Below are 17253 nucleotides of genomic sequence, written 5' to 3' on the forward strand. Positions count from 1 at the left end.
CACAATAGTTTATTTTCCCCATAGGGTAGTGCCATATCTTCAAGGTGATAGCAGCATTTGTTTAGGCCCAATTGTCTGCCTAGGGGAGTGCACGCAGATACACACTGCCACATTGTGGTATTTGTATAGCAGTGAAATAAACTGTGAGGGCATAGATGCTACTGCTGATGAAGGACTCATCTTCAGTCCACAGCTTTACCCCTGTAAACTACAAACAGCTCAACTTGAAAGAATTACTTAGAAGTGACTCAAGTTAGACAGCAATTAGATAGCATTTAGTCAAAGACAAGATACTTTAAAAGGATACACGCACATATAACAACATTTTGTGGATACTTCATCAGATTCAGGACAGAGCTCTAAAAATTGTCTAATAGTGAATTGCCATCTATGGCATTAAAATTTGATGCTTCAAGGTAGCTACACAATCACTGGTCATGTGCAGAATTAGAAAAAATTATTATGAAAAATTAACATAACATTTCCTCTCTCTGTATTTTTTTTTTCCTTCAAATTTTCTTAAGAAAAGCTTTATTGAAGCAATAGTCCAGCACGGGTGACTCAGACGGGATTCACCAGAAGGTCTCACTACTCCCTGTCCAACTGCCAAAGTGAGGACAAATGGCGTCACTTGGCAGAGGAAAGCCAAGTTTCCCATGTTGCTCCCATCTTACCCATCCCAAGGGCTCTCTAAAAAGCCTGGAGAAAGAAAGTTCTTGGGAAAGAGGAGAAAAAAACAAAAAGGGAAACAAAAACGAATTTTCTCTTGTCTGTTTCTGAGCCTTTCTCACTAGTGTCTCATTAACCTCTCAGCTAGCAAATAATTTACTATTGCAATTGATTTCACCGCTATGATATTTTTGTAACAACTGACCACGTTTTTCTTATGAGTGCATGCTATTTTATCAGCTCTAACCATATTATTTCTCCCTTTTTTTCTTTTTTCCAAATTTTTCTCATTTTGCTGTCATTTTTATAAGATATTTCTAAATTTAATAATGATTCTTAAATTATTCATTATATGAGTGTAGGGAACGTGACCGCAGAGGAAAAGGAAAAGGCTGTGGTTCTCAGTGCCTTCTTTACATCTGTTTTTAAGACTCTACACACTATCCTGGAAGTATGGGATGGGGAACAGAATAATCCACAATTCAGGTGGAAGCACTGAGAGATTTGCTTCTCCACCCAGTCTGTCACAATTTCTTAGGGCCAGATAAGATCCATATGAGAGCACTGAGGGAGCTGGTGGAGGTGATTGCCAAGCCACTTTCCACCATCTATCAGCATTCCTGATCAACCAGAGAGGTCCCAGAGGACTGGAGGCTTGCCAGCATGACTCCTATCTACAAGAAGTGTGGGAAGGAGGATCCAGGGAACGATTGGCTCGTCAGCCTGACCTCAGCGCCAGCAAAGGTTATGAAACAGATCATCTTGAGTGAGATCGTACACAGCACGTATGGGACAACCAGATGATAAGGTGCAGCCACCATGGGTTCATGAAAAGCAGGTCCTGCTTGACCAAACTAATCTCCTTCTACAACCAAGTGACTCACCTGGTGGATCAGGGAAAGGCCTAGGAAAAATTACTGCTCTGCAAAGAGTGGTCAGGTGCTGGAACAGGCTGCTCAGGTAGGTGATTGAGTCACCATCTCTGGAGGTGCTCAAGAAACATTTAGATAGGGTATTTAGGGACGTGGTTTTGTGGGGAAATATTCATGGCAGGTGGATGGTTGGACTAGAGGATCCTGGAGGTCTTTTCCAAACTTAAAGATTCTGTGAAATTTTAATTCCTCTTCAGAGTTACTGAAATAAAGATTGGTAACAAATAATATCCCAGCAAACAGGCAAAGATTAAGATGTCCCATTTTCTTTTTGTGCAGCTTGCCAAAACAAATGAATTAGGACAAACAAACCTAGATACCGAACCCTTGGGAAGAACATAACCAACTTGCGTAATTCCAGTTTTTACTGTCTGGTGGTTCACAGACACCACACCCTCAGAGCTCAATTATTTCACCAGAATTAAGTGCACACTACAAAAACTGCCACTGAGGGAGAGTCAGTAGCACTGCACTGGAGGGGAATTGACCACAAAGCAGAGCAAACCCTCCCCTGTATTACTGCTATTTCTCTTAGGTAGCAGCTTTAAGATGGTTAAGATAAACACTTAGTTAAGGTAAAATCAATGCCTTCAGGAACTGAAGTTGCTACATCTATTTATAGTCATACACAGTGGAAAAATATTCAGATTAGCAGCTTCTTGGTGAATAACTCCATCAAGTCACTCAAAGGCATGTCCCTGTACCACACATCAGCACCTCTGTAGCTCATGCAGGCTCTCAGTGTTGGTACAACAGATTAGATTAGTTCCAGGAAATTGAATTAATATCAGCGGAAGTTAGGCAGACTCCACTGCTCTGGTGAGGTATTGCAGTCTGACTAAAAGCCAGCTTCGATTTAGTGTTGAGACTTTTCTCTGATTTTTCCACTTGTGAAAAATCCTGCATCCTCCTAAAATATGTAAGGATATGAATGTAGGAATACACTTACTCTTCCATTTGATTTTTATCCTTAGATTTTGCTTCCGTGATCTTCTCCTGCCTCTTCTTGTCCATTTTTTTCTTCAATTCTTTCTTTTCTCTAAAGCATAAAAAATAAAATTAGTTTCAAAACGAGTCTAAATCAAAGCCATAAAAAGAGGTAATCAATTATAAGTGGAATAGCACCTTACTTTTCACATGTTTCCTTCAGTTTCTTTAGCTGGCTGTTCTGACATTCCTCTGCTACATCTGTCAGCTTCTGAATGAGCTAAAAAAGAATTCCAAGAAAGAGAAACGTGTATTTTTAGGTAAGCAGCTTACATGCATTTAAGATTCCTCAAAAATCTGTGGTAAGTCACATGAACCAGATGAATCAGAAAATACATAGTCACGTCTATCTAGTCCTTTGATAAAAGAAGAAAGACACTGAGAACAGGCTCTGCTGTAAAATAAATCAGAAAGAATCTCTCATCTGCAAGGGAGATTTAATATGGAACAAATATTAATTCCAGCAGACTTTTGAGGTAAAAACCATCTGAATATTTTGTGTTAAAAATGAATTTATCATGATACTACCTAGCTGGATTATGTATAGAATGGGACTTGGCTTTGGGAACTGCCATTTCCCATTTTGGAATGAGGAACAACTCACAGTATTAGCCCAATGATGTGGATTCAGAATGTTGTTGTTTGTTGTTTTTTTTTTGTTGATTTTATTTTTTATTAAAAATAAAAAGTAAAATCCCTGTGATTCAGGCAACAATTTTTACTTGAATGGGAACTCTCTCTCTGCAGCACAGGTAACCACATCTATGAACGAACATTGGAGCTGCTCCTGCTGGGTAACACCAGAGTCACATACAACTGATGATAAACAGAGCACCACTTGAGAGCGTCAGCTCCAAGCTATGATCCGCAGGACAGGATTTGTGAGAAGGCCTTGCTGAGCAATTGCCAGGCATATCACTCCTACCGCCTCCTTTTCGGATGGCAGGACAGAGCATAAAAACCCCTTCACACAACAACAACAAGGTAAAACATTGTATAATTTAAAAAAAAAAGTGTGAGATAGGATTGGCTGGAGCTGAGAAACAGTTTGTGCTCTCACAACACTCTTTAAAAATGTTCTATTTTGCCTGAGAACATTCATCAGCTTTAGCTGCCATCTGTCCAGGCTCCTCTACTGCAGTCGAGAGGGCTATGATCTTGCTATAGTTGTCAGCCAAACTCCAGCTGTAAAAACACAAGCCGGCTCAGACTGATACCATACACAGATTATGACCTGTATCCCCTTGAAGTATTCATCTACAGTAGGAACACTCTTAGGCATAATTCTATGCCCTGGAGAATGTTTGAAACTATTTTCATTTATTTATTTTATGGTGTTTCTATTTATTTTCCAGCTAATTCAGCCTTCTTTAGTGTTGTACATTGGAAAAAAAAAAAAAAAAAAAGTGGCAGAACAAAATGGGAACATCATCCAAAACCTGCAGTAAACTGAGGCTTATGTAACTAGAGGTAAGCACTCGGTTCCACAGCAGTAATAATAAACCTGCTGCATTTCTGCTTTTTATCCAAGGCCGTCCAAGTACATTAGAGGTGTCGGTGACAAAGTGACACAACTCCTTGGAGTTGCAGTGGATCAAAAGGAAGCCAAGTTCTGAAATAGACTCCAAGAGAGAGTAAGCCACCCTCCACTCTAATATCACACCGGTTTCATTACTAACCCAGAGACCGCTAAAGAAAAGCAGAGGCTGCAACAAACGTACCAACTTAATGTGCTCTCGCTTCTGGTACTTTTCACTGTAATACTGCTCCTGTCGGAGGTTTAGCAGCTGCTGCTGTTGCTTTTCTTTCAGTTCAACTAGCTTCTGGGTCATTTCAGAGTCAAGGGCAGCCAATTCTTGTTCAATAGTTGATGAACCATGGTCTGGGCTGCCCGTTTCAGATCTGTAAAGACACACATACGCACTGGCTTAAAGTCACTGTGTCTGTTCTGCCCCGTACCTAAAGCATGTTTAACACATAATTCATCAATAAGTTTCTGGGCATCACATGCATGGCAAGATGATGATTTTAGTTGTGGTAAATCCACCAATATAAGCTTTTAGGGGGGAAAATAGTGTTGTTACTAATAGGATTTGTGTTGCTTTTAAACCTTGTATTACAAACCCGCCATGGTGGGGTAAACCAGGCTTCGTATAAATGAGCTATAAATACAACTGCCAAGATTTCCCATATAAACATTTGCCCACAGAACTTGTTTACCCACTTCCAGGCACCTAACTTGAATTTCAAAGCTTCACAGTCCTCAGCAAAAATGGTGAATGTTAAGTATATTCAAAACAGAATTCCTTGCATATGCTTAGCAATAAATTTAAAAGCATAACTTTACATCTGCATTTACAAAAAAAGCTTAAAATGGTTAGGAGCATTCCTTTATTTAGTATTTTCTCCCCCCTTCAGGAAATACCATGCATAGCACACACAGAGGAAAGTGCTCTGTGGACTCCTGACTTCAGGAGGAAACTTAACATCCCAGCGGGGAATAAGCCTCAGAAAGGCAACATACAGGAGCAAAGAAAATAATGTAAGGAAAAAGCTAAAAAGCAAGCACTAAGAACTAAATTGTTGGTATTTTTTTTTCTTAAGGCAGAAGAAGTATAGATGTAATGGTGAAAGGAGACATGATGACACTAAATTGCTCAAGGCAAAAGTAAACAGCAGAAGCAGTATTTCAGGCCAGCAATAAATTAACTCAAGAAAAACATTCTTAAAAATATGATGATGTTGTGTCTCTGTTTGGCTGCTGTGTTTATTGCTGTACTCAGGTGTTAAACCAGTTGCCTGGGAAACCTCAGGAACAGTGCATGAGATGGACAAAACAGCTGAACTTTGAACAGAGGGGGCTGACTGAGAAAAAATGAGTTTATTGCTCAGACATTTGCGAAGATTACAATATAGAGAACTTGCTGCACTGGCTGCCTATCTCCTCTTCCAGGGTTAAGTTAGCAGTTGCTGTCAATTAGTATAACTTCAACTGAAACAATGTGAAGCTGCTTCCACGAGTCTGAGGATATAGAGCAAGGCAGCCTATTTGCATTTCTTGTACTGTTATTGTATTTGAATATTCTGCAAAGAGGTTAAGTGGTATCAGAGTGGTAGGTGGGGATAATTTACACACTGAGCCACAAGGCAGCACTGATGAATATTTATTACCAAATCATGCCATTACACTGTATGCTTTCAAGCTGATTATTTCTCTTGTATTTTTGGGAAAAAGAAATGGGGCTAGTCTCTAAATGCTGGCTAAAATACTAAGACTGTCTGTTAAGGGACATGTTTATTAAACTGAAACTTCAAAACTGCACCAGCATAATACTTGTGTTTGTGTTCAGTAGATACTGCAACTGTCCCACAGACATTGGCTTTACTGAATCTTGGCCCAATTTTGGACATGGGCATGAAACACTGATTGTTACTGATCAGAGACAACATACTTGTATGGGAAGAAGTGCTTTGTATTTTGCAGTTGAAGGTAAACAGCTAAAGTTGTGATTTAGAACAGTAAAACCTGCCTTTTTCCCTGGGAGACAGTATTCTATTAAAAAGTCTTCTGCTTGAGAGAATACGTACTTGCAAATCTGAAAAACCTTCAATACACACTCCTGCTCTTTAAAAATTCAATGTCAGATTTTTTAACCTTCAGATATCTCAGTATCTGTACATAAAACTACACATCTCTGAAATCACTATGATGGCTCCACGCAGCAGACTGCAGTACTTTATTGCCTGATATTATGAATGATTTATGGTCAGATCATAACAAAATAAAAAACCCAAATCCTTTCTAGTCAAAGACAGATGAGTCACTCTATTTATTCAGTTTGTTCTTTCTGCAAAAAGTTGAATAGAATATGCCAGAGAAAAAAAGTAACATGGTATTATTTAGTCTGCCACTACCTGTCACACAAATTGATGACGGAAAATACAGCAAATAAATATCACTGTGTATGCAGTTGGCAGCCAGTCCTTAAGGTATTAAATGAGTAAGCTCCTTCCTAGGGACAAGTTATGGACTGAATCACAGTCACTTGCAATTAAAGTACAGCAGCAGTAGCCAGAGCATGCTTGCACATTTTTCTTCAGTGGTCCCTACCAAAAGCACCAAATAAATTTTTTAAACACTCATTCAATGTCTTTGTGTTTAAGAGCTGCAGCTATTTCAATTCTATGCAAAACTTAAAGGGCTTTTTTTCTTATGATCACTTTAAAAAAAATAGATTGTGCTAGACTGAAAAAGATGCGCCTGTGAAAAAGAAAAAATTAGGATGGTATCCTTATCTGAATGCCATTCAGTTTTAACAGTATTAGACACTACCTACATGTGCATTTGTTCTGCCAGGAGTTAAGAATGATCTTTTGCAACACACAGTCCCTTACCACGTGAATAAGAGAAGAACTGTGGAAAGATTAATGAGTCCCTACAGCCAAACATTTCAAACCAATAATCACAAATATGACACCCCTTTATTACCTAAGCAAATAATATAAATTGATATCGGCATACCCAAAGACACAAGGCAATGAGAGACTGAGTAAGAGAGGCAGAACAGAAAGAGAGTGCAGGCACAGGCAAAGCAAAGCAATCATTAAGATCAAGTGGTCAGGACCAATCACCATTTAAACTACAAATGCTACTAATTGTCAAGTATTTCTTTCACCTAACTATTGGTCTGATCATTTCTGTTGTAGCACAACTTTTTTTCCAAGGTTCTAACATGGAGACAATGCTTGCCATCCAAAACTTCAGAATACTTGCTCTAAACACAAACAACATTTGGGTCTTGCTCCACCACCTGGCAGCACACTGTGCTTGCCTAGAGAAAATCAGTTGCTCATTTTCAGCATGATGATTGTGTGTCGACTGCAAAACTCTCTCCTTGCTGCAAAAAAGGCCTACATCATAAAGCTGCATTATAAAGTGTGGGGCAGAAGTTTCAGTACTGATGCTGATTTCAATCAGTACTGAACTGATATTCCTTCTAAAGCAGGTCAGGATGGGAGATAATGGGGTATTGTGATAAAACATGCTAGAGCTGATCTGATTAGGAATGTAAAATGCATTATCCTGTTAGGTTTCAGTTCTTTCACACCATGTTTTGGTTCCTAAACTGCACCAGTATGTAGAGGAAGCTCAATGCCACCATCTGTGATTAAATTCACCACCTAACTACTGGCAGCTGTTGCCCTTCCAGCTGAATCACCTACTCATAGCAGAGATCTAAGAAAAGTCCCAAGATAAATATTGTATGATCTTGTTTATGGGAAAAGAGCTTTAAAATTGTGAACAACTTATCTTACTTTTGGCAGAGAAGCAGGATATCAGAGAGGGCTTTTTATCTGATGATTTTCATATCAAAAACCTGACATCATTTTATCTACAAATCTTCCGACTTGATTCTATCTACAAATTGTCCTTGTTTGATTTCTTCTGAGCTTTTAGAGTCACCTCCATATTAATTGTCTATCATAAAAGAAGGAAAACTGTATTTACCTTTTCTTACTGTCTCTTTTTGCTGTTTTTTCTAAAACCGCTCTTCTTCTCAGATAGTCATTCTGGATTTCATTATACTTTGCAGTGTGCTCTTTGATAAGATCAGTGGTTTTCTTGTGGTGCCTCTTTACAAGGTCCTTCATTTCTTTGTAGTGCTTCTTCTGAAGCTTAACAAATGACTTCTGTTGTTTTAGCTCTTCAATAGTCTGTGCTTCCACTTCTACAATGACAATAACAAAAGCAACATCAATTTTCTAAGAACATATGATTTTAATCAGAACAGAAATCACTATCAGCTCAAATGAAACAAAGAACAAAAGCTGGCAAGTGAAATGTGCTAGCTTAAACTAACCAAGCAGAATTCTCTGAAAATAAGATAACCTGACTGAAAATATAATGGCAAATTCAATTAAGAGTAGGAAGTCAGTTGGAAGCCAAGAGCACCAACATGACCAGCAAAATAAAAACCATGTACTTTCTTCCCTCATCCCCTTCAGACGCAAAAGACTCGCATCAGCCTGACAAGTAATTATACCATCTCACACAGATACGATCACTGTATTTTTTGCTAGGAACTGCACTAACACTTCAGGTCTGCCTTCTCTCTGGATGGGTCACACAGCATGATGAACCGCCTTTACAAACAGCTGCCTGCCCTTCTGCCTTGACCTGGGCACTGTCTTTGTGCAGCTGTCCTGGTATCATTATGGAATTCTGGGAGTGATTTCACTTCTGTCATGATGGAGACTCATGGTCAGTTGTCTGACACTCCAGCAAAGGTCAGCAGGCAAATGCAATCCAGGGCTGTCACTGTCCTGCTTTGTGAACCCAGATCACAGCTCAAGTTCAGTGTCTGCTAGCACAGCTTGTACATGCTCACTCCAAATCAGCAATGAAGAAAAAGCTCAGAAGGGGAAGAAACCAGACTGAAGACTACTTTTTAGACCTCACAAAAGATCAAGTGTAAGGAAATGTAGGAAAATTAATTAAACGAACGAACGAGTTAGGAGACCTGCGATCTAAAATCTGTTTCCAAGATGAAGAATTCCCAGTTGCTAAGCAGGGTCAGTTTGCTTAACCTAACAGTGTAATCAGTGTAATTTCAATGTTGTCGGAGAGATGGGACCACTGCAAGTATAGTGGAGATAAAATGGCTTCAATACTACTGACAATATTCAGTGCACAGTTAGTTTCTGTGAGAATGCAACAATGGAATAATTTTTAGAAATTCCATGTAGTCACCCAACAGTGATCTCAAGAAGCCTGTGCTCAAACATTTAATAGCATCACCGCTGAGAAAGAAGACATGTTATGTACATTTTCTATGAGTTAATGCAGTCACAACCATTCAAAGGAGTGTCTGAACCAGACTGTCCATTTCACAGAAAATAAGTTTCTCTTGGCAAGAAGTCTATCATTTGTACAGTATAATCTGTATATTTAATACCTGTGAGGACACTCTGAATAAGATCTTCTGTCTTAGCAGGTGCTTTCACCAAACCTAGAAGTAAAAGAGATGAGTGATATCAACTCCTTTAAAACAACAGCCATTACTGTGTAACGTGAATGTAAGTTAAACTATGGTATGTGACATAGGACATATACTGATACAAGTATTTATTAATTATCTGAGAGAAGAAACACAAAGACCACCACCACACTTGTCTTATTTATGAGGATGCTATTGGACAAGGCTATGAAGTCTTCAGTAATTAAACTATAAGCACTGTGGATTAGCATCCATTTATTATACAAAATAAATCAATGCAGAATATACCACAAAAGCAAAAGCAAAATAATAAAACACCGAATAAAATGTTGCTCTTGAAATGTAAAGTACATAAAAATTAATACCCAGACTTATTTTGGAAAGACTATTTTCAGTTTACTTTGCTTGTTTGTTTTTTTGTATTTCTCTTCTTACCTGGTGTTGGTTGGCTGTGGACAACCTGAGTTGCTGGTTTCGGTGTAAGAGAGGCAGTGTGATTTACTCCATTCTCTGCTGGTGTTGGCCTAGGTTCACTGTTAGCTTCAGACGGTGCATCTCCATGGTCCACCTGAAAATACAAGAGGACTTACATAACTCTTTCCAACTAACAGCCTTAAAATTTTCTAGATCTAATTTAGCCTACTTTACGATTGTAAGAGTCTATAAATGTTAACTACAAATTACTTTTAACAGGAAAAAAAAAAAAAAAAGGTACCTTTAAGAGCCACAGTAGCCCAGGCAGTACATTTTTGCAGGGTAAATTTCAAGAAGAAATAGAGCATGTATTATTCTTTAGAAATACTTTAAGTGGGTATAACTCATCAGGGACATTTTTCAGTACAGTATATATTAACTGCACCAGATATGAAATCTGTTTTTTACTGAAAAGCACCGTTCTCCGCCACAAAGCTTTTCTAGACATAATGGAGAAGGTGGCACAAAAATGCTGCTTAGATTCTTGCTGTGAACAAAATGAGCATATAAAATTACTTTGAAATTTCATACATCCACAGCACAATCATTATTCACCCTTTTTACAGCACAGAGACATCCTTCTGATTCCCAAGATCTTACATTCTTGTAATTACACTCCAAGGATAATATGTAAACAGTACTTCCATCCTGCTGCATAAATTCACCTGTGGTATCCAAATATTTAAGCATTTTCTACAATCCTTTCTTTCTTTCTAGTTTCCTAAAAGCTCAGGCTTACTCCACGCACTGAACATCTTACAATTTCCTTCATGGTCATCAGGTTTGTAAATGATAGGGCGAGCACCCAGCACCCAACAAACTGAAGGTCACTGAAAGCAATTTTACTTTTGAAATGACCAAGCCCTGCTTCTTGCCATCCCTGCAAGGGGCCAGTTGCCATGGTGTCTCAGGCTAGTCTTGGCTTTGTTCTTTCAGCTGCTCCCATTTCAGTCTTTGATGGTAATCACATTACATGCAGAGGCAGGATACCACAGTTGGTGGTGGTTTTTTTCCTCTTGATTAGTCCACACTTGCAAAATATAAGCCTGCACTGCATCAATTGAGACAAAACATATTTTGATCTGCTTTGTGCTGCTCCTGCTGCAGATTTCCTTCATCTTGGCCCTCACAACGCAGTCTATGTTGCAAAAAGAATGGACTCAACAGCTTATTTCTACCAAAGTTACAGGAGAGAGATTCTGTAGTCAGAAACATGATGTCACTGAAAACTAATGCCAAAAACTTTACTTCTTTAAAGCAGAGGTGACTGCAATAAAATAAGGACAAACATAACCTAGCCAGCATTTCTGACAGTAGAACAATGTCATGGGCAAAAGCTGGAGCTGTGACCAACACATAGAGGCATGGTAATCCCCTCAACTCCCCTTAAAATACATTAAAATACATTTCTCACAGGATGCAATCCATTAGTGTGACAATATATATTCATATATATAAAAATCAATATTTATCTATTGAAATTTATCTATAGATCAATATTTATCTATCTATATAGATCAATATTTAACACACATCATGCTGGGATTCCTATCTTCTGGCAAGTAGGCAGCCTAAAAGTCATTATGTGTAAAATGGGTATTGTCATCTTCTATATCTGTATGTGAAATGCTGCATTGCAGCTTGTTGAGAGCTATTAATATAGCCTGTCAGTTTGGGACATAAAACAGCTGCTTTCAGAAACAAAGGCAGAAATGTGAGACAGGATCAGGAAGTGAATAAAGAGTAATTTTCACTGCATCAAGCAAATCTAATCTCATTAAAAAGCACTTTCTCTTCTCATAATTCATCACACAGAATGGTAAAGTAAACATGATTTTCCCCTGGTGGAGAACATTTTAGGCTCTTTTTAAAATACAATGCAATCCAGCCCAAGAATTTATATTTCCAGTATATTTCCACACGTTTCCATGTCTTTTGCAAGACAGTATGTTTACTATGTTGAAAGATACATACTCATACAAGTACTTATTTATATGGGCTGCATATTTATTTCTGAAGAGAAAAAGAGTTGCGATGTACTGGGATTGTGAGATCCTCTTCTGGTACTGAGTACATCTGTGCTGCACTGCCAAACCAGGAGGAAAGACCTGAAGTCAGTTTGGCTCCATCTTGGCAAAGTATAAGCAAGTTTCTCTATAAGACGTGTCAGAATAATTTAATTTCCATTACTCCACCTAGATCTGTAACTCATAATGGGAATATTACAAAACAAACAGAATAGATGCTGTAAATGACAATTAACAGGCACTATAATTTGAAGCTTAGAGAAAGGTAAATTTATTCATTCAGAACAATTCACTACTAGATTTCTTTCTTTACTACTGTTTTGGAAGAAGTCAGGGGAACTTCCCACCAAGCAAGCTGCAGCTTAAACTTCTAAGTAGCAAAGAAAAGCCTTCAGTTTTCCTTTGATAGATGCAAGAATGCAGCTCAGATATATAAGAGTGATTGAGAAGTGGGGAAGGAGTGTGGGGAAGGGAATATGTGCGTGGAGGCAGCACAGCTTTAGACACAAACATTAATAGGGTGTAGACAGAAACTGCACATAAGGAAACTGAGTGCAGGTGTACTTACATGTACATGTCTGGCAGACATACTCAGAATTATTTAGCTGTGTTGCCAGTGAATGTGCTTGTCATTTATAATCAACGTGGTTCTTGTGGGCAAGTGTAAGTAAACAAACCAGTCAGTCCTGCTGACTGCTGAAGAAAATGTTTCATCAGATAAGATCAGGTAACTCAGTATTTCCAAGCACAGCCCAGCTGCCAATTATCTTACCTAGAATCACAGTTTATAAATAGATAGTAACAATGGTACACTTAAATTGCCATTTTGAGTGGCATTTTTTTAACCTGTCTATTTCTACTGCATCTAATTGAACGGTTATACATTTTTAGTAAATGCACCGCTGCAATCAATACAGTTTTCCCTTAAAAATATTTCTCTGCTACTCTGAAGTACACTCCTTTATCCCAAAAGCTTTAAAGCTCCCTGACACATGGTAATACTACTGAAGCACTACAACTCAGGTTTCCATCTTCGCATTTGCTTAAGAAGATACTCTGTGATAGAATTTTTCTAGCAAACAAGCCTGTACAGACCAGAGAAATCTGGACTTTTTTCAAAAGTAAAAATGACCTCTAAGGTATTTAAAGGATCATGTTAAAAAAAGATTTTGCTATTAAAATAGAATCTCATGTGTAGAGTGTCCTAGATAACTGTCTAAGATACTACTGAGCATTTCACAGTGTCCTCATTCAGCCGAACTTGTGACACTGCACAAAGAGTAAATTGTTGGCCACTGAATTGTAATGACTTTCACTTTTCTGGTCTGCTTTGGGAATGTATTCTTGGTTACAAAATCTAGTTCAGTGATGCTTTGCACATCCGAGAATTGAAGAAGGCAGTTAGCGTAGCTGAGAGCAGTTTAGGATTATGAAAGTATTCATCTTTGCTAGAGACCCCTTCAGAGTGCCTTTTGATTCAAGCAATATTCAAAATACAAAGTTGATGTTCTCAAACCATGCTGAAGGTGTCACAGTGATAACGTCTGGAAGAGAGATTGAACATCTGGAGGAATACAGACTTACTTCATTGGAAGTGAAAGCTAAACTGTCAGCATGATGAAGCATGCTCAAAATTACATCTATGCAATTGTATGTACAACAAAGAGCTATAAACAGAGCCTACAATACTGTACAATACTTTCAGGCAAAGCTGCTCGTACAGCATTGTTACTTATATAATATATATATACACACTATATATATATATATTGTATATTTTTATGTATATATTTAAATATATATATTCATAAAGGCAATTTTTGCACCACCCTGGAAAACAACAGGCACTGACTTTAATGATTTAATGTGCTACATGAAACATTGCAACAACCTAACTCTGTTTCCCAGTCAGCTTTTAGTCTCTCTTTACCTCTGAGCAGTACTGCAGGTTTTGCACAACATGCTTCTTCTGGTGGAAGCACACACACAGCACAATGCTGCTGTGCGGTCATATACTCTAGTCTCATTCTGAATGAGATGTTAGCAAGTATTCAAGCAATCAATACACACAATTTGAGGACTTCCCAAGTGAAGTAAATATCTTTAAGCACAGCAGTGTAATTTGCAGAGACTCTAAAACCCCCCTTACCTCTTTCTTTACCTCTTCTTCATCTTCCAGAGTCAGTGCTGCCAATTGCTTAGCTCTCTGCTCCATCAAGTTTACATATCTAATTGGATTGGATAAGGCCTCGATCACATCTAGAAATAATACAAATACATCAGTTCCAAACCTCTTATATGCTCCTCAGGCTTTAAGATGCTGTACCTTTCCTACAGATCTGCCACTGAGAGATAATCTTAAGTCATAGAAACAGCAGTGAATGACAGTATACCATCACATGCAAGTACTCTAATGTACTCTTTCAGATTTCCTGTTTGGGTTATGTGGATGTTTATTTTTCTGAACACAGCATTTTATGATGGCCTTACACCCAACTTGGATTTTACTTCTCATGAGGCACAGAAAGGAACAGTACAAAAAAACCTGTCATTTTAGAAATAAAAACAACAGAAGTACTATACAGGATGTCTTTTTTTTTCACAGCATTACCTGCGTAAGTGTCAGGCACATAGTCTTTGACCTCTATGTACACAAAGAGAGCTGGCAGTGTCAAAGGTTGGTTCCTCTCATTCCTCAAACAGATGTAGTGGTAGCCTGTAAAATAAGAACGAACCAGTTCAGAGCAAAAACTCTTCTAGAGATATGCCCAATGCAATTGTGTTAACATTTATTATTTATAGTTTGTCTCCAGCTGAGCCAGCAACCTCAGGGACTTCTAATCCGGTTAAGACTTGCCCAAGGGGTTTCAGAGATAAGTAAATATGCAGACAAGGAACTGTTTGAAAGGCACATGACACTGCTGCTTAAAATAGTATTTACACTTTATTTTCACACGTCTGAATAACGCAAAACATTGTCATTAATCTAATTTTGAATGTTTTCTCCTGTATTGATTTTTACTAGGTTTTTGTTTAGCTGTTTGTTTCGTAGCTCTCGCTATGTTTTCAAAAGTGACCATTATAGCACTCAGGAATCCAAACTGACAAGTAAAATTGAGATCAATGATCCAATACCTAATTGAAAATACAGACAATGGAGCACTAAATCTACAAAGTGTGTGAGGGGTGAGTCCTGTCACGTGACAAACTGTAGGAATATATCAGAACAAGAAACATTTTCAGACAGTTTTGAAAGACGGTTGTCCTTTAACAGTACAGGTACAGCACTGCAGCACAGATTAGCCAAGTTCATGGCACAGAATCACAGATTTGGCAGCCCCAAGCCTCTTCTCCCAGCCACCCACTACCTGACTTTGTGGATAGACAGCCCAGCAACCTACACTTTTGAAAAACCAAATATCAGCTTAGCTCCCTCAAATGCCTCACCATACTGCTTAGTTTAAATACAGCAATGGAATTACTGGTAGGAGTGGGAGAAATGAACTTCCAGTCCCAGCAAACTGTCTTCAGCGTGGCAAAGCTGCTTCCTCTGTCTCCCACATGATGGCTGAAGCTGTTGTCCAAAGGGATGATTATGGAGCCAAACATATGGTAGTTGTAAGATAAAAGACACAAGCAGGGTGAGTTTATCTGGAGGGATCCTCACTGGGCTGATCGGAGCAACTCTCTCCAAGTAACAGCTAAATCCTTACTTTGGGAATAATAATCATATTATTATAATAATACGGTGTGACAGTATGATAGTTTTCAATAATGTCTCAGAAAAGAGCTGAATTTTATCTTACAAAGGTTTCTCAGCCCCCTCAAGTTCCGTCAGCAGATTTTCAGCATGTACAAAAGACTAAAACCAACATGCTGTTCTCCATCTCATGCTGTAAACAAATACTGGAGTCAAAAGGACAGAAGAAAATGCCTGAGGATAAAAGCTCTCAAAAGTGCTTGTATCATTTAACACAGCAGCTTCTGTTCTAAAAAGCACAAACTTGAAAGCATGAATGTGATTTAATGCTGTGCTAAAAGGACTCTGTGCCACACAAAGGCTAAGTGCTGCAAAAACGGATCAGCCCTGATAAGAGCTCACTTCCACCAGATGATGGAAATCCTTCACAACTCCTTTTCTTCTCACACATCGCATATCTTCCTCTGGAGCTAAACAGATCTGTCATGAAGCAAGTTTATCCATTAACCCAGAAGAAAATATGCCTAGAATAAAAAATGAATTGTCTGCTGTATCGATAATCTAAGCTTGCTCACAAAGAGGTGTGGAGATCAGCAGAGCTGGCATAACAGCCAGGAATGTGTGGCCAACAGAAGGAGAGAGGAGGGAGGGGAGAAGGGAAAGAGAAATGATGATGACTGAGGAAATCCTGGAGCAGTGCATGCCCACCAGTCACATCCATCTACCTGACCATGCTCACTGCGAGGCCACATGACCCACACCAGCCAAGGCAAGATGGCTTGGAGTTCTTAGAAAAGCCCTGACATCACTGGCCATCAAAGGAGATCTAGAAAGTACTAGAAGAAACTTAAAGACTAAGGTCTTGACAAATAATATGGACAACAACTGCTAGATACAGGGACACATAAACTATATGCTACTGCTGGAATCAACTAGACCAGGTATAGTGAAGGAAGATATTCTTCCTTTTCCACTGTCAAAGTATCCACTGGATACTTTCTACTGGAAGTATTTATGGCCCATATGCTTGCTCTAGTTTAGAGTCCTCCCTTCACTGGAAAACTGGTACTGAAGTCGAACACTGTTCAAAATGCCAATGTCACTGCATCTTTCTGAAGCAAAATATTTAACAGATCTCTTGACCTGGAAAATTACAATTTTCATTGTGCCCATTAATTAAAATAGTGATAATAATATGATTTGGAAGAGATCATGTTGCATGCATATTAAAATTACACTACAGGAGCATCCTCTGCTTTCATTTCCAGCCATCTCTGATTCTCTAAGAGATTATTACTTTTTTTTATCTACTAAAGATGAGCAAGTGCCAACCATTTAATTATGACAGTTTTTCTGGTTGATTCGAATTTTACATTTCTGGTGAAATATGGTATTTTCCTTTTCAAAGCTGAAATATATTATTCAAATTCTGAGATTGTATAAATCTATGAGGTTGCTGGTGATTT

The 17253-nt window shown here is 38.5% G+C and overlaps 1 protein-coding gene across 4 annotated transcripts in view; it reads right to left on the minus strand.

Annotated features, from left to right (window-relative positions):
- The window catches only part of PLCB1 (phospholipase C beta 1), a 345117-nt gene that overhangs the window by 61441 nt on the left and 266423 nt on the right, over window positions 1-17253 (minus strand). For all 4 annotated transcript variants that reach the window (XM_015857085.2, XM_015857086.1, XM_015857087.2 and 1 more), the window contains exons 22-29: window positions 14699-14803; window positions 14237-14346; window positions 10022-10154; window positions 9545-9598; window positions 8098-8317; window positions 4310-4490; window positions 2732-2808; window positions 2551-2640 (exon numbers count right to left, since the gene is read on the minus strand). In XM_015857085.2, coding sequence (XP_015712571.1) covers window positions 2551-2640; window positions 2732-2808; window positions 4310-4490; window positions 8098-8317; window positions 9545-9598; window positions 10022-10154; window positions 14237-14346; window positions 14699-14803 — 970 coding nt within the window. The remainder of the gene's footprint in view (window positions 1-2550; window positions 2641-2731; window positions 2809-4309; window positions 4491-8097; window positions 8318-9544; window positions 9599-10021; window positions 10155-14236; window positions 14347-14698; window positions 14804-17253) is intronic.

The sequence above is a fragment of the Coturnix japonica genome, chromosome 3 (genome assembly GCF_001577835.2).
Source record: "Coturnix japonica isolate 7356 chromosome 3, Coturnix japonica 2.1, whole genome shotgun sequence".
NCBI classification, from domain to species: Eukaryota; Metazoa; Chordata; class Aves; order Galliformes; family Phasianidae; genus Coturnix; species Coturnix japonica.